At 38.9% G+C, this 17,974-nt stretch overlaps 1 protein-coding gene across 9 annotated transcripts in view; it reads left to right on the top strand.

Moving 5' to 3' along the window:
• Positions 1-17,974, top strand: part of SETD2 (SET domain containing 2, histone lysine methyltransferase) — a 144,553-nt gene that overhangs the window by 47,854 nt on the left and 78,725 nt on the right. For all 9 annotated transcript variants that reach the window (XR_013527270.1, XR_013527269.1, XR_008476716.2 and 6 more), the window contains 5 exons: positions 1,016-1,147; positions 3,775-3,903; positions 11,399-11,522; positions 14,593-14,670; positions 16,736-16,833. Coding sequence is in view for 6 of the 9 variants with exons in the window: in XM_078350658.1 (XP_078206784.1) it covers positions 1,016-1,147; positions 3,775-3,903; positions 11,399-11,522; positions 14,593-14,670; positions 16,736-16,833 (561 nt within the window). In the remaining 3 variants the exon portion in view is untranslated. The remainder of the gene's footprint in view (positions 1-1,015; positions 1,148-3,774; positions 3,904-11,398; positions 11,523-14,592; positions 14,671-16,735; positions 16,834-17,974) is intronic.

The raw sequence follows: 17,974 nt of genomic DNA, 5'->3' as shown, positions 1-17,974 counted from the left end.
ACTTTCGCTTTGTAAACTCTGGCATGAGTTATGAACCCAGTCAAATTTTAGCGGTTTATGTTCTCCTCCAAAATAAATCTGTCTGCATGGAGAAAGTTTAGCCCTCTGAAACTTATACCTGATTGTTCTGTATTACTTTATTTTAAAAATTCAATCTGCTTTTTAAAATGTATGCAAATGTGATGTTACTGAAAGATACTCCAAAATACTGAATTGAGTTAGAACTCACACACTTTTATTTTTTTAGAAACCCCTTTTCTTCCTTATATCTAAACTATTATTTGGTCATCCATGAGGTCTGATTCTTAAAGTTAACTTTAACCATTTATGTCACTATTTGAAATGTATGAGTTTTCCTATTTTTCCCAGAACCTAGTATGACTTTAACACTTGAAACTGTTCAGAATCCAGTGCTTAGCTGACCTGGACTAGGAAATAAGGGCTGAATTACAGAATGATAAGTCTTGAACCCATTTCATCTTCCCCATTTGCCAAGGTTAATGTTGCCCTTCTCATGTTTTTTTTTGCAATGCAGATCTTAGGATTTTCAGTCTCACACATGTTAAGGATAAGATGTTTTATTTTGAATGGTTGACTTACAGGAATCATTAAATGTGAATCTAACCAGGTGTCCTGAGTCATGCCTGTAATTGCAGCACTTTGGGAAGTAGAGGCAGGGGGATTGCTTGAGCTCAGGAGTTTAAGACCAGCCTGAGCAACATAGACCCTGTCGATACAGAATATTAAAAAAAAAAAATTAGTCAAGTGTGGTGGCACATGCTGTGGTCCCAGCTATTCAGGAGGTGGAAGTGGGAGGATCATTTGAATTCAGGAGGTTGAGGCTGCAGTGAGCCATGATCGCGTCACTGCACCCTGGCCTGGGTGACAGAACAAGACCCTGTTTAAAAAAAAAAAAAAAGAATCTAATGAGATTTAGCATATATTTGATTACATATGTTATATATCATTGCCAGGAAATTTATTTAATCAGTTTTTATGAAATTTTACCCAACAGAAAGAAGAATAAATCTCATCGAGATATTAAGCGAATGCAGTGTGAGTGTACACCTCTTTCTAAAGATGAAAGAGCTCAAGGTGAAATAGCCTGTGGGGAAGATTGTCTTAATCGTCTCCTCATGATTGAATGGTAAGTAAATTAGAATGCTCTGCTTTTGTTGAACACTTCTATTAAATGTTTCTAAATATTGAATTATCAATGAAGAATAACATTTAACCTTTCTTACCTATGGATGAATATAAGCAAAAAAGTATAGTAGATACTTTGATGTATTGTAGAAAACAGATATTAATAGGGAAACAAATTTCCCTTATATTGTGCATTAGATTACAGTACCTACCATGTTTTAAGTGCTCTATAAAGTAGTCCTATAATAATTTCTATTTGGTACTTATTTATCTTTTGTAATATTTGTGTCCTAGGAGGTAAATGATGGTATTTTTTTAGCTTTCACTATAAAATGAAATAAAACCCTAACATTTCAGAAATACATGAAGTGAATGTCTTCCTCTCTCAATGTCAATCCCGTTGTTTTGTCTTTTTTCCAGAAAACTTTTAATGCCTATGCTAGCATAGGTAGATGTTTTCCTCTTTTTATGTTTACAAATAGAATCTCAGTCTATATACTTGCTGGGATTTACCTAATCAGAGCTATATGTACAGACTGTCTAAATCTTTCTCTTGACTGCATTATGTATTCTGTTCATAGTTAACCTATAATAATTCTGTTGACAGACATTTGTTTCTGTAGTATTCTTATAAATAGTAAATATTTTTACATTAAAATATTTAATTTTGGCCAAGTGTGGTGGCTTGTGCCTGTAATAGCAGCTATTTGGGAGGCTGAGGTGGGCAGATCACTTGAGGCCAGGAGTTCAAGATCAGCCTAGCCAACATGGCGGAAACACCATCTCTACTAAAAAAAATACAAAAATTAGCCTACGTGGTGGTGGGTGCCTGTAATCCTAGCTACTCGAAAGGCTGAGGCAGGAGAAGCATTTGAACCCAGGATATGGAGGTTGGAGTGAGCTATCACTCCACTGTACTCCAGCCTGGATGGCAGAGTGAGACCTTGTCTCAAAATAATAATAATAATTTTCTTTTTAACCAATCTGATCAATGAAAAATATATTCTTGTCCTTAACATGGAAAGAGTATATCTTATTTTTAACGTTAGTGAACTGTTTTTTTCTCAAAGCCCAGTTTTTGGTTTTGCTTGATGTTATAGTGTTGTAAAAATAAAATATATGTACCTTGAAAAATAAAAAAAGATAAAGCATTTTTGGTATTCTTTTATCCAAACTAAAGAGAGACATGACAGTACAGTGTAAGAAGAGGAGAGACATAGGGTTAGCATTATTCTAACCTCATATTGTTGCCCTAGTCATTCTTCTGGGTTTTGCTGCCAACTTTGTGAAGCTTATATGAAAAAAAGAATTTCTTCATTATTAACACATTTGAGCTTTTAGTAGTTCTCTGTCGTTTTCATGATTTGGGTTCAAACTTAGCCTTGTATTCAGAGGCCTTCATAGCATACCATCAGCCTGTCTTTTCATCCTCCAGTAGCTCACCTTTCTTATCAGCTATCTTTAGTTGTTTCATTTTGCTTTGTCCAAACGGGTTGTTTTCCTATTTCTGAACACAGGCAGGGACAGTTGTATTTTTAGCTTTCTTTATGCATATCCTATGTATCATTAGAGATTCTGCCTTAAATTCTCTTTCCTCCTGAAAGTCTTCCTTTATATTGCCTCACTCTAGAGCAAATCCTTCATCCTCTGACCATTGCTAAAAATGTTATTTGCTACTCAGTTGGCAATAAATAATAATGTATTCAAAATGATTGGTAATTTCTAGTGGTCTTTTAAAATTTATTTATTTATATTTTTTAGACAGTCTCCTGTCACCCAGGCTGGAGTGCGGTGGTGCAATTTCAGCTCACTACAACCTCTGCCTCCTGAGTTTAAAGCAGTTCTCCTGCCTCACCCTTCTGAGTAGCTGGGATTACAGGCATGCGCCCTCATGTCTGGCTAATTTTTGTATTTTTAGTAGAGACAGGGTTTCACTATGTTGGCCAGGATGGTCTTGATTCCTGACCTCAAGTGATCTGCCTGCCTTGGCCTCCCAAAGTGCTGGGATTATAGGCATGAGCCACTGCACTTGGCCCCTCTAGTGTAGTCTTAATCATTATTAAAAACCTTTATATCTATCACATATTATTCAGTCAGTGTTTGATTTTATCATTTTTACTCTAGGATCCATGGGAGAAGAGCCTTGCTATGTTACTGTGTTTACTCTGAACAAGGATATGTTTAATAATGACTAGATTTTCTCAAGGAGTTAGCTGCATTCAGAAAACGAAATTAAGAGTGATTAGAGTAGAAAGAAGGGAAGGTGCACTTGCAGAAAATAAGTTAGTTCTGCAGAGTTGTCAATGTACTGAAAGCTTACATGCAGCCTGAATATGTTTTCTAGACACCTAGGGAGTGGTAGACGTTTCCTGTGAAGACCAGATGACAAGACTGTATGGTGGGACTGTATGGTGGGTATGATCTGTTTAAGTAACAGTGTACATACTCAGTTCTAAGGAATCCCTTTGTGATGGAAAGAAAGGAAGGCTCAATTAGGGGTTAGTCATACACATGCTAATTATACCATAAAAGTATGTATATATATATATAGTTATACTAACACATTTTTTCAAAGTTATTTTGGTTCTTTTGATGCTTTAAATAAGTTTCCTCTTTTTCTCATTTCAGTTCTTCTCGGTGTCCAAATGGGGATTATTGTTCTAATAGACGGTTTCAGAGAAAACAGCATGCAGATGTGGAAGTCATTCTCACAGAAAAGAAAGGCTGGGGCTTGAGAGCTGCCAAAGACCTTCCTTCGTAAGTTCTGTTTTAATCACCTTTCACTTCATTTTTTTTTTTTTAAACAAGGGCTCATTCTGTTATCCAGTCTGGAGTGCAGTGGCATGATCTTGGCTCACTGCAACCTCCACTCCCCAGTTCAAGCGATTCCCTTGCCTTAGCCTCTGAAGTAGCTGGGACTACAGGCACATGCCACCATGCCCGACTAATTTTTGTGTATTTTTTGGTAGAGACGTTGTTTCACCATGTTGGTCAGACTGGTTTTGAACTTCTGACCTCAAGTTACCCACTCACCTTGGCCTCCTAAAGTGCTGGGATTACAGGTGTGAGCCACTGTGCCCAGCCTTCACTTCATTTTTGTGTTGTTGAACTTAGATTTTTTTTTTCCTGAGATAGAGTCTTGCTCTGTCACCTAAGACTGGAGTGCAGTGGTGCAATCTTGGCTCACTGCACCCCCCACCTCCTGGGTTCAAGTGATTCTACTGCCTTAGCCCCCTTATAGCTGGGATTACAGGCACCCACCACCACACCTGGCTAATATTTGTATTTTTAGTAGAGGTGGAGTTTCACCATATTGGCCAGGCTGGTCTCGAATTCCTGATGTCATGATCTGCTCACCTCAGTCTCCCAAAGTGCTGGGATTACAGGTGTGAGCCACTGTGCCCAGCCAATTTTTTTGTATTTTTAATAGAGATGGGGTTTCACCATGTTGGCGAGGTTGGTCTCAAACTCCTGATTTCAGCTTTAATTGTTTTGTTAACCTTGTTAGCCTTTCAGGCTGGTCAGGGTTTCCAGACCAGCCTGGCCAACATGGCAAAACTCTGTCTGTACTAAAAATACAAAAATTAGCTGGGTGTGATGCCACATGCCTGTAATCCCAGCTACTCGGGAGGCTGAGGTGGGAGGATTGCTTGAACCTGGAGACGGAGGTTGCAGTGAGCTGAGATCATGCCACTGCACTCCAGCCTGGGAGACAGAGTGAGACTCCATCTCAAAATAAAAAAAGAATTAGGCTGGACTTGGTGGCTCATGCCTGTAATCCCAGCACTTTGCGGGGCTGAGGCAGGCAGATCACCTGAGGGCAGGAGTTCAAGACCAGCTTGGCCAATGTGGTGAAACTGGTGAAACCCTGTTGCTACTAAAAATACAAAAATTAGCCAGATGTAGTGGCAGGTGCCTGCAATCCCAGCTACTTGGGAGGCTGAGGCAGGAAAATCTCTTGAACCTGGGAAGCTGAGGTTGCAGTTAGCCAAGATCATGAGACTGCACTCCAGCCTGAGTAACAAGAGTGAAACTCTGTCTCACAAAAACGAAACAAAACAAAACAACACAAAAATTAGCCAGGCATGGTGGCGCACATCTGTAATCCCAGCTACTCAGGAGACTAAGGCAGAAGAATTACTTGAACCCAGGGGGAGGAGGTTGCAGTGAGCTGAGATCACACCACTGCATTACAACCTGGGTGACAGAGCAAGACTATCTAAAAAAAAAGAAAAAAAATATTCTTAGTGAAAGTCAAGTGCCTCTTACTTTGCATTTAAATATGAACAGATTACATGTGTGTATGGTTGAAACATTGAAAAATACATAAAGGAAAAAAGTGGAAGGAAATAAAATATTTGCTGGATTCTAGTAACTTAGACATAACTTCTTTCAGAACCCTCTAAACGTATGGCCACACTTGGATGGGAGTTGGAGTTGGGGCAGGACTTGGGTGGGGATTAGTCTGTTTATTGTGGGAATTCAAAACCCAGATAATAAAGACAACAATTTCGGGAGTTCTTTTCCTCACTGTTTTCCGCTTGGCAGTAATTTAGTTTTATGACAAGAATTCTCATATATCTTTTGATAAGCAAATTGTTTTTTTTTCTTTTGAAAATAGTAAATGATGTTTATATTAGTCTATCCTTTTGGTACCAATCAGAAAACACGTTTTGCTACACAAAAAATGGGCCAGTAGGACCCTCGGAGATTTCTTTTCTCCTTAAAGGGTTGTAAAAACACATCCTGGCTCCTAACTGGTTTTTATTATTTTTTATTTTTTTGAGACAGGGTCTTGTCCTGTCGCCCTTGCTGGAGTGTCCTGGCATGAACATGGCTCACTGCAGTCTCGACCTCTCAAGCTCAATTGATCCTCCTGCCTCAGTCTCCTGAGTAGCTGAGACTGTAGATGTGAGCCACTATGCCCAGCTAATGTTTTTTCCATTTTTTTTGTAGAAATGGTGTTTCACTATGTCACTATGTTGCCTATGCTCATCTTAACTGGTTTCTAATTGTTTCTTGGAAACAAATATCTCACAGAATTGTCTCATTATGTCCCATACCCAATTCATTGGATTCTTTATATTTTAAACAAAGAATCAGTTATACTTCCTTTGAACACTTTTAATGATACAGAACTCAGTACCTCTCAAGGCAGCCCATTGAATTTCCAAAATCGCTAGTTCTCGTCCAGATGCACATTTTCAAAGATGCCTTCTTTCATTCTGTCCTAGCCAGCCAGGCCTTCTCCTTGAGAGTTTTTTTTTTTAATTATTATATTGTTGTTGTTTTAAAAAAGGAACCACAGTTTGGACACAAGTCTCTCTTGCAAGGACAGTAATGGATGAGCTGTCTGGACACTGGTACTTTGTGGAATCTGCAGTAAAACCCACAGCTTCAAACCTGATCTAAACTCTGTTACTTGCAACAGATACTCTGATAGCTCAGTGCTTTTATATTAAAGGGAAAGGTGATTGGGGAAGGATGAAAAGGAGGTATGGCTCCAGTTCATATGCCAGGTTAACATTTCCTAAAGCTGTGGCTGGGCACTGTGGCTCACACCTTTAATCCCAGCACGTTAAGGCCGAGGTGGGCGGATCATGAGGTCAACAGATGGAGACCATCTTGGCCAACAGGGTGAAACCCTGTCTCTACTAAAAATCCAAAAATTAACTGGGCGTGGTGGCGTGTTCCTATAGTCCCAGCTACTCGGGAAGCTGAGGCGGGAGAATTGCTTGAACCTGGTAGGCAAAGGTTACGCCACTGCACTCTGGCCTGGTGGCAGAGTGAAATGTCTCAAAAAAAATTTTTTTTTTTCTAAAGCTCTTTAGTTTTCTTCAGCTATTTGCCAAGAACTCTGCTTTGATAAAGTATGCTAGGACTTAATGTTTCCATGTTTCCCATACCTTCTTACTCCTATAACTTTCATATGATGATGGTAATACCAATAGTTTATGAATTTCATAAACTAATCAAAACTCTTGAGGTGTTTACTGGTAGAGTATTACCATTTTATAAGGACAGATTGTTAGATCTCCACAGGAAGAGAAATTTTGAGCTAAGTTGCTAGTTAGTGTTAAAGTACCAAAAAGCAGATTCCTACCAAAACCCCTGTAGTTTTAGGAAATCTCCCAGCTGTAGGTAGAGAAGGTGGGGCTGTCCAGGTTGACTTAATGTAATTGAATACCAGATAGGGTTTTAATTTAGGTAAAATTCATGTAATATAATATTGACCATTTTAAAGTGTACCATTTAGTGCATTCACAGTCTTGTGCAGCCATCACCTTTGTCTACATCTAAAACATTTTCATAATTTGAAAAGGGAACTCTGTACCTATTAAGCAGAATCTTTTCATACCCACCTCCTCCCAGGCCTGGCAGCCAGTAATTTGCTTTCTGTTTATATGGATTAAGCTATTCTTGGTATTTCATATAAATGAAATTATATAATATGTGGCCTTTTGTGTCTGGCTTCTTTCACTTAGCATTATTTTTTTGAGGTTTCATCTGTACTGTAGCACATGTCAGTACTTAATTCCTGTTTATGACTGAATAATACTCTCTCGTATGGATATATGGTATTTGTATATCCTTTTTTTTTTCGAGTTGGAGTCTTGCTCTGTTGTCTAGGCCAGAGTGTAGTGGCATGATCACAGCTCACTGCAACCTCTACCTCCTGGGTTGAAGCAATTCTCCTGCCTCAGCCTCCTGAGTAGCAGGGATTACAGTCATGTGCCACCATGCCTGGCTAATTTTTGCACTTTTAGTAGAGATGGGGTTTTACCATGTTGTCCAGCCTGGTCATGAACTCCTGATCTGAAGTGATCTGTACCCACCTTGGCCTCCTAAAGTGCTGGGAGGACAGGGGTGAGCCACTGCACCCAGCCTAAATGAGGCTTTTTTAGAAGCTATCTTTCCTCTCCACTTTTTTTTTGCTGTTGTTTTTCAACACAGGGTCTCACTCTGTTGCCCAGGCTGGAATGCAGTGGTACGATCACAGCTTACTGCCACCTTGACTTCCTGGGCTCTGATGATCCTCCCACCTCAGCCTCCTGAGTAGCTGGGACTACAGGTGCAGATTGTAATACTCAACTAATTTTTTTCTGTAGTTTTAGTAGAGACAGGGTTTCACTGTGTTGCCAGGTTGGTCTTGAACTCCGGAGCTCCTGTGATCCTCTCACCTTGGCTTCCCGAAATAATAGTATTACAGATGTGAGCCACCACACCTGGCCCATTTTATAAGTAAAAAATTTCAAACTTACAGAAAAGTAAGTTTATAAAGCCTAAAGAGAGTTACATACATTGACCGTAACTCCTAAACCTTCCATAGCTTTGTAGTGATAGTGACAATTTCTGTCCCCATCTACCTGCCACAGTAGAGCCCTGTAGCCCTGAACAGGCTTTAAGGAGTTCAGTGAAGTGACCCTATTCATCCAGGAGCAAATTTCAGACTTAGAAAAAGATTAATAAGAATCACAAGAATCATACTTCTTATTGCCTTTGCCTTCATGGGATTTAGTCACTGCATGCCAGGTAATTTGATGTTTTTCTGCTTTGTTTTTATTTTGGTTTTAATTGAGACACATAGCTTCTCTAAGAAAACCAAATCTTAGAATTTTAAGGACTACATGATAAACTTTTACATAGGCCTTGTTTAGTTTTTTGGAGGTAAGGCAGCTGAAGGGTCTAGCCTACATTCCGAGAATTACTGAGGACTTTGAGATGCTTCTCTCAGCTGCTTCCTCAAGCTCTCAAACTTTTAGATCCATGTGTGTTGGTATATCCTTCCGACTTCCTGATGTGAGGTCTCTACTCTGAGTGATTTAGTGGTTGGTCAGGCTCTGGTATTTAAGAACTTGTTCTAGAAAAGGCGATTTGAGAGTAAATATCATTAGAATTGAATATTTTAGTATAATTCAAGAAAGCATCTTTATAATACAATGAGATAACTAGTTATTCAGGTGGGTTTGAATCCCAGGCTGTAATTGAGCTTTATTAGTTTGGTAGATCATCTATGTTATCCAAATTCTGTCTTACCTGTCAAATGGTCATGATGCTACGTGACATCAGTACGCTTAATTTTTATTTTTCATGCTACCTTTCAAAAGCAGGTAATCAGTAAGCCTTAAAGGAACAAGTTCAGGGAAGATAATTAGATTTTTGGCAGGAATGGAAATATTTTTTATGTGTGCAATTCCAGATCCTGGATAAGATATGTTTTGTAGTCATCACATTTAATTCACAAGGCAGTCTATGATGTATCATTTTTTTTCTCTTTTTTAAAATTAAAAAAAATGTTTTTTTTTTTTTTTTTAAATTTTCATTTATTTATTTATTTTGATAGAGATGGGATTTCGCCATGTTGTCCAGCTGGTCTCGAGCTCCCAGGCTCAAGTGATCTACCTACCTTGGCCCTCCTCTGTTGGGATTACAGATATAAGCCACTGTGCCCAGCCTTTTTTTTTTAAATATGAGGCGGGTCTTGCTCTGTCACCTAGGCTGAGTGCAGTGATGTGATCGTAGCTCATTGTAGCTTCAAACTCAAGGCTCAAGCATTTCTTCTGCCCCAGCCTTTCAAGTGGCTGGGACTGTAGGCACATAACACCATGGCTGGCTAATTTTTAAAATTTTTTTTATTGTTTGTAAAGATGAGGTCTTTTTGTGTTTCCTAGGCTGGTCTTGAACTCCTGGGCCAAAGCAATGGTCCCACCGTGGCCTCCCAAAGTGATTTTTCTTTTTCTTAAGAGAGAGCACTAATCCTAGAAGTGGAGAGTCCAACTCAAATTTTGTCATCATTTTATATTATTTACAAGATGATAAGCTTTTGGGCTTAGAAAGGACATTTCAAGTATTGGTTATAGAGGTAATAATTTGACTTTCTAGGTTTACCCATGAGTAATCAGATTTTTATTAATGAGACTTAAATGTGTTTGTGATGGACTACTATATAAATATACATACATCTATCAATTTCTCCAATCCTGTTTTTGAGTTCTGCTTTTTAATGTATTTGCTCTTTTCTCATTTGTTTTTAATTGCTTTATTTTTTAAAGTAAATGGATTTGATTTTTTTCAGTTGGCAAAGTTAACTCCTTTAATAAGTATATTGATTTTGCCAGTGTGTTATAAATAAATGCAAAAGATTTACATTAAAAAAAATCTCTTTGATTAGAGTTAGGGCATGTTTATTTTGAGAAGATAAGAAAAGACTTTTAGGCAGACCATTTCATGTCAGAACTTAGGAGCAAAGCATAGTGTAACATTTATCTAAATAGAACTAATAGTTGAAGTCATTGGTTAGAATGAGCTTTTAGAGAATAAAGAGAAAGGGGAAAGACTGAGCATTTAACATCTTCAATACAGAAGAAATAGGTAGATAATCAAGGAAAGGACATTCAAGGATATAGGGTAACTGAAAGATGCCAAAGATGAAGATTAATCGTAATTACTGATAACATTCTAAATAGAATTCACAGAGAATGTCGTCAGATAAAGGGGATTAGATTTGATCTTTAACATTTTTAGAGACCTTTGAGAGTAAAGACAGCAGAAGGGCTGCTTTTTTTCTTTTCTTTTCTTTTCTTTTTTTTGAGACTGAGTCTCGCTCTGTTGCCCAGGCTGGAGTGCAGTGGCGCAATCTTGGCTCCTGGGTTCAAGCAGTTCTCCTGTCTTACCCTCCTCAGTAGCTGGGATTACAGGCACATGCCACCATGCCTGGCTAATTTTTGTATTTTTAGTAGAGATGGGGTTTCACCATATTGGTCAGGCTGGTCTTGATCTCCTGATCTCAGGTGATCCCCCTGCCTCGGCCTCCCAAAGTGTTGGTTGGGGTTACAGGCGTGAGCCACCAGACCTGGCCATCTTTTATTTTTTTTTCCTAAAACAAAAATCCTCTAACTTTTCGGTGTCTCTTGATTTCTCCAGAGCTGTTTTCCAGCTGTTAATAACTGTTTCTTTGATATCATAAACCAGACTTGAATGTTTTAGTATCTAGTTAAAGGATTTATATTTTGGTAGTAGGTAGAAATTATAAAAGCATCTTAGAATCAACATTCTTTGAAAAGTACTGTGAAGAAGAAAAGTAACCTTGGTTAGAAGCCAGATACTCTATATACATTTGAAATTTATTTTGTGTAATAACCAAATTTATCTATGTTGCAATATTTATTTAAATTTGTTATTTTGCCTGAGTGTATATGTTTTCCATACTATTCCTAGGCAGGAAGTGCAATTTTTTCCTTTTGGTTTGCAGGAACACATTTGTCCTAGAATATTGTGGAGAGGTACTTGATCATAAAGAGTTTAAAGCACGAGTGAAGGAGTATGCACGAAACAAAAACATCCATTACTATTTCATGGCCCTGAAGAATGATGAGGTAAGCAGCCTGGATATGTTTGCCTTAAAACAGATCTGTTAGGTTTGAAGGAACCATTGATAATCATCCCTCCCTCCCTTCCTTATCTCTCCCCTCCCCCTTCCCCTCTCCCTCTCCCTCATCCTTGAGATAGTCTTGCTGGAGTACAATGGCACAATCTTGGCTCACTGCAACCTCCACCTCCCAGGTTCAAGCGATTCTCCTGCCTCAGACTCCTGGGTAGCTGGGATTACAGGCACCTGCCACCATGCCTAGCTAATTTTTGTATTTTTACTAAAGATGGGGTTTCACCGTGTTGGCCAGGCTGATCTCGAACTCCTGACCTCAGGTGATTTGCCCACCTCGGCCTCCCAAAGTGTTGGAATTACAGGTATGAACCCCCATGCCTGGCCGACTGATTTCTAAAATAAGTGACAAATATGAGGAGCAGAGTAATATAAATAATTAGCTTCTATTTGTTTACAAAAAGCACAGAAGTTACTGTTGCTTCACAAGGTAGGAAATAAAAACATGGAAGAAAGAGGAATTTACATATATATATATATATATAAAGGCTTTAGATTACAACTCTTAGAAATCATTGATTAACTCTAGAGTGCTTTTTTATTTTATTTTTTTATTTTTTAAAGATGGAGTCTTGCCCTGTTGCTAGGCTGGAGTGCAGTGGTGTGATCTCGGCTTACTGTGATCTCCACCTTCTAGGTCCAAGTGATTCCCCTGCCTCAGCCTCCTGAGTAGCTGGTACTACAGGTGCACACCACAGCACCCGGCTAATTTTTTGTATTTTAGTAGAGATGAGGTTTCTCTACTTGGTTAGGAGCCACATATTTTACATACATTTGAAATTTATTTTGATGAGATGAGGTTTAGTAGAGATGTTGGCCAGGATTATCTCGATGTCCTGACCTTGTGATCCGTCCTTCTTGGCCTCCCAAAGTCCCAAAATGTTGGGATTACAGGCATGAGCTACCACACCTGGCCACCTGGCCAGTTTTTTTTTTTTTTTTTTGTCTTGAGACAGTGTCTTGCTCTGTTGCCCAGGCTGAAATGCAGTGGTGCCTTCTCAGCTTATTGCAACCTCTGCCTCCCAGGTTCAAGTGATTCTTGTGCCTCAGTCTTCTGAGTAGCTGAGACTACAGGTGTGTACTACCATGGCCCACTAATTTTTATATTTTCAGTAGAGGTGGGGTTTTGCCATGTTGGCTAGGCTGGTCTTGAATTCCTGGCCTCAAGCAATCCTCCCAACATACTGGGATTACAGGTGTGAGCCATGTGCCTGGCCCCAAAATGCTTTTTGCTCATATGGGTTATGTGGGTTTTAATTATATATACTTACTATATTAAAAATTACGATTGAGAAATTTAGAACATCTATTTAAAACTACATTAGGACCAAGTGGGAGAATCATTTGAGGCCAAAAGTTGGAGGCCAGCCTGGGCAATATGGTGAGACCTCATTTCTACAAAAACTAAAAAAAGTAAATTAACTGGACCTAGTGGTGCATTCCTCTAGTTACACCACTGAAGGCTGAGACCAAAGGCTGAAATAGAGGATCACTTGAGCATAGGCCCAGATTGGCCTTCCAAAGCATTGGGATTACAGGCATGGGCCCAGCCCATTTTGGTGTTTATTTAGAAGTTTGTTAATGTTTTGTGGCCAGAAATATGCCATAGGAACTTAACTGTTATTTATTATCAGTCAACCTGTGTTCAAATTAGTTTCCTTATATGTTGTTTGCTTTTCTAAGTTGTAGTTTCCAAGAACCTGTAGATGACTTTAAGTGAGGACTTAACTGTACAATAGCCCATTACTTACTGATACAAATAGCATGGTATTATGAAAAATAACTTTTTTTTTGAGTCAGGGTCTTGCTCTGTTATCCAGGTTGGAGTGCAGTGGCACCATGATAGCTCACTGTAGTCTTGAACTGCTGGGCTCAAGCAGTTCTCCCACCTCAGTCTCCTGAGGTGCTGGAACTACAGGCACATGCCACCATGCCTGGCTTATTTTTATGTTTTTTTTGTAGAGATGGGGTCTTGCTATGTTGCCCAGGCTTTTTTTTTTTTTTTTTTTTGGGAGACCGAGTCTCACTCACTCAGGCTGGAGTGCAGTGGCAGGATCTTGGCTCATGGCAATCTCTGCCTCCCTCAATTCTCCTGCCTCACCCTCCCAAGTAGCTGGGATTACAGACATGCACCACCACGCCCAGCTAATTTTTGTATTTTTAGTAGAAATGGGGTTTTCACCATGTTGCTCAGGCTGTTCTTGAACTCCTGACCTCGTGATCCACCCGCCTTGGCCTCCCAGAGTGCTGGGATTACAGACAGGAGCCACCGAGCAGGCTCATATATTTGCCTCTGTATTCAGTGTGGAAATGTAAATGCTAGAGACCTAACCCCAGAGCTATTTAGTTTAACCTTGGGGGAGAGTTCAGCAAGCTTTAACAAAGTCTCCATGGGATTTGGGTACACACTTAAGGTTGAAACCTATGGTACTGTGACATAGCCCACACTTTAAAGTGAAGTATTACATACACAATGAAATTGTAATGTAATAGAATGTAAGAAATAGCTAAAGATAAATGGGAGAGACATTGATAATTTTGCCTGTGGGCAAAAGTTTATAATTAGCAGATTTTCGAAAAGCATCAGTTAGATATTTGTCACTTGGAAGTGTAAAGTAATGTGACAGAGTTATTCGAAGCAAGGACAAGGTGGGGGTACGGGAGTGTGTGTGTGTGTGCACACATGGACACGTGCACATGCATGTGTCTTGTTTGCCTTAATGCTTTTCCTTTGTAAAATGTGTAAATTTTTTTTTGAATGATGGGTTGATTTAATTCACAGTGTCATCTGTCTTCCGTTAGAAATAATGGAAACTGAGGTGTTTATAGTGGAAAAACTATGAAGCTGGTAGTCAGGAGGCCTTGCCACCCTACCTTAACTGGTTAGGTTTTACAGCACCAATCTTTTCTTTAATTGATGCATAAGAGATGTATGTAGTTTTGGAGGTAACTGCATGAATATCTAAGGTATTATTTTTAATTCTTAAACGATCCTCTTCTCCCAGATAATAGATGCCACTCAAAAAGGAAATTGCTCTCGTTTCATGAATCACAGCTGTGAACCAAACTGTGAAACCCAAAAAGTAAGTTGAGGTGGATTTATAGTTTGAGATATTTCTTAACAATTGCTGTTCTGACCATTAATTTTAGATCCCATGTCTAAGGTACTTATGAATGTTTTAGTCCCTTTTTCCTATTCTACTTTATTATTTAAGATTTTATTTTGAGGCCGGGCGCGGTGGCTCAAGCCTATAATCCCAGCACTTTGGGAGGCTGAGGTGGGTGGATATGAGGTCAAGAGATCGAGACCATCCTGGTCAATATGATGAAACCCCGTCTCTACTAAAAATAAGAAAAATTAGCTGGACATGGTGGCGCATGCCTGTAATCCCAGCTACTCGGGAGGCTGAGGTGGGAGAATTGCCTGAACCCAGGAGGCGGAGGTTGCGGTGAGCTGAGATTGCGCCATTGCGCTCCAGTCTGGGTAACAACAGTGAAACTCCGTCTCAAAAAAAAAAAAAAAGATTTTATTTTGAAATGAGTTCAGATTTATAGGAATGTAGCCAAAATATTATTGACTATACCCATATACCACTCTTCACCTATCTTTCCAGTGTTAACATCATATATAACCATAATAAAAGGATCAGATCCAGGGAATGGTATTAAGTAATATAAAGACCTTATTCAAATTTTGACAGTTGTTTTTCTGGTCCAAGATCCAATCCAGGAACTCATATTGTATTTAGTTATCACCTCTCCTTGCTCATAATTTTTTTAGATACTATTTTAATGGTGTCAAAATACAAAACTAAATTTTACTGTTGCAAATTCAGTGTGTATTTGGATTCTTTATCAGGTCTTATCTAGGTGCAACATTTGACTTGTAATAACAACACTCATGAGGGACTGAATGACTAACATTGAGAGGGATTGTAACTTTTTTTTTATTGTCCAGGCTGGAGTGCAGTGACACGATCTTGGCTCACTGCAACCCCCACCTAGATTCACAAGATTCTCCTGCCTATCAGCCTTCCAAGTAGCTGGGATTACATGTGTCCCATCATGCCTGGCTAATTTTTTTTAGTATTTTTTGTAAAGATGGTGTTTTGCTATGTTGGCCAGGCTGGTCTCGAACTCCTGGCCTCAAGTGATCCACCCCTCTTGGTTTCCCAAAGTGCTGAGATTATAGGTGTGAGGCTCCCTGCCTGGCTGGGATTGTAACTTTTTAAGGTTAAAGCTATGAACCTACTCTGTAAATGTATATCATTGACTTCCTCTCATGATGAAATAGTGCTTTTGAGTCTGGATATTTTTTATCCTTTTATCTATACACTAATAGATTTTATGCATGGCTCTTCCAAGAGCCAAGTATATAACAAAAAGGAGAACCTACTGTGGAATCATTCAGCGTAGGTTTTGGTTCTGTTTCTGCCAGAGCTGGTGGCCACATGTCTAGCTATGAGACTTCCACCATACAGTGTCCCTTAATCTCTGCAAGTCTGGATATTTCATTAGTAACAGGTGCAGATTGTCTGGATGAGAGATCCTCAGTCCTTGACTTGCTTACTTGTTTTGGAACTAAAAGATCTGCCTCCCGTGTATCTGCCCCATTTTAATTCTTGAGTTTTATGTATCTGTTCTGATGTTTCTCTTCCCTTTCACTATACTTAGGCAGATGACTGCTGCTTCATGGAATTAAATTTTGGGCATCAGTGTTTCCTAGTTTTTCTATCTCATCTTATCTTACAACATAGTTACTTTTAACATATGTTAATATAGACTTGCCTTTGATACTCAGTGACACAAACATCCTCTATTTGCCAGTTTTTAGTATGTGAATCTTTACTGTATGGAAATGTTAAGATAAATTAAAATAGCAGTTACTTTTTTTTCTTTCTTTTAGCAGTTACTTTTATTAGAGACAAATTAGAAATATATCCAATCTGGTAGTCCATTAAATGAGAGTTACACTTAAATATTTTAGTTCTTTTAAAGAAAAAATTCCACTTGTGCTATTTGGGCAAACTTTTATTGCCTAAAGACCCATATGCGTAATTAAGGCAGATGATGATGATCTTTATATATGCGCGCACACACACACACTAATAAGTTACTAATTTCTTTTATTTTCAAACATCATCTCAGTGGACTGTGAATGGACAACTGAGGGTTGGGTTTTTTACCACCAAACTGGTTCCTTCAGGCTCAGAGTTAACATTTGACTATCAGTTCCAGAGATATGGGTAAGTATTGTTTCTACTAATTTTGCTGCTTCTGATGGGGAAATAGGCTGTTCAGATATAAGGATATAAAACTTTAATATGAATCACTTAAGAGTTATATTTACTCTCAACTCTTGTCTTTAAGATGCTGTTTTGGTTTTGTGTGTTTTTCCTACTTTATGACACTTCTGACCACTAAGGGGTGTTGTACAGGAACTATGTAAGTTTCTCCTCAACTTCATACTGTCTGCTTGTATAATTGTATTTATGTAATTCTGAAAAAGTTTGTTACAGACATGCCAACTCTGTGTCTGAAGAGAATAGTACAGTATAATAAATTAACTGTGTATTCGTTTTTCAGCTTTAACAGTTATCAACTTACAACCAGTTTGTAAGTTGTACCATTTTGTACTCTCAAATATAATTGGTTACCTGGTTCTGTTTCCTAAAAAGAATAACTGATACAATGGCAAAGACTGCCTAAACTAAAAGTATGGGAGTTCTTATTAATACTTAAGCATTAATAAAGATACTAACTGAGGTGGTTTGAAGCAAATTAAGTAAAATCCCTGTGTTATAATGACTATTTAAAAATAAAACTATAGGCCAGGTGCAGTGATCACGCCTGTAATCCTGGCACTTTGGGAGGCTGAGATGGGCAGATCACGAGGTCAGGAGACCAGCCTGGCCAACATGGTGAAACCCTGTGTCTACTAAAAATACAAAAATTAGCTGGGTGTGGTGATGCATGCCTGTAGTCCCAGCTCCTTGGGAGGCTGAAGCAGGAGAATCGCTTGAACCCGGGAGGTGGAGGTTGCAGTGAGCCGAGATCATGCCACTGCACTCCAGCCTGGGTGACAGAGCAAGACTCCGTCTTGGGGGAGAAAAAAAACTATATTAGTCATAAACCAATTTATGACTTTAAAGAATAGTTTAAAAATAAAGGAAAAAAATAAATATTTAAACATTATACTGCCTTTCTCATGTGGCTTCTGCTTTAGGTTGTACCAAATAGTTGATGAGAGGAAGTTCTTTTTTATACAGGTCTTCCAGTTAATAAATGAAGTAGTAGGCCAGTTGTGGTGGTACACGGCTATAGTCCCAGCTACTCAGGAGGGTCAGGTTGGAGGATCACTTGAGCCTAGGAGATTGAGGCTGCAGG

The sequence above is a fragment of the Callithrix jacchus genome, chromosome 15, assembly GCF_049354715.1.
Source record: "Callithrix jacchus isolate 240 chromosome 15, calJac240_pri, whole genome shotgun sequence".
NCBI lineage: Eukaryota > Metazoa > Chordata > Mammalia > Primates > Cebidae > Callithrix > Callithrix jacchus.
This window is presented reverse-complemented; position numbering and strand designations above follow the sequence as displayed.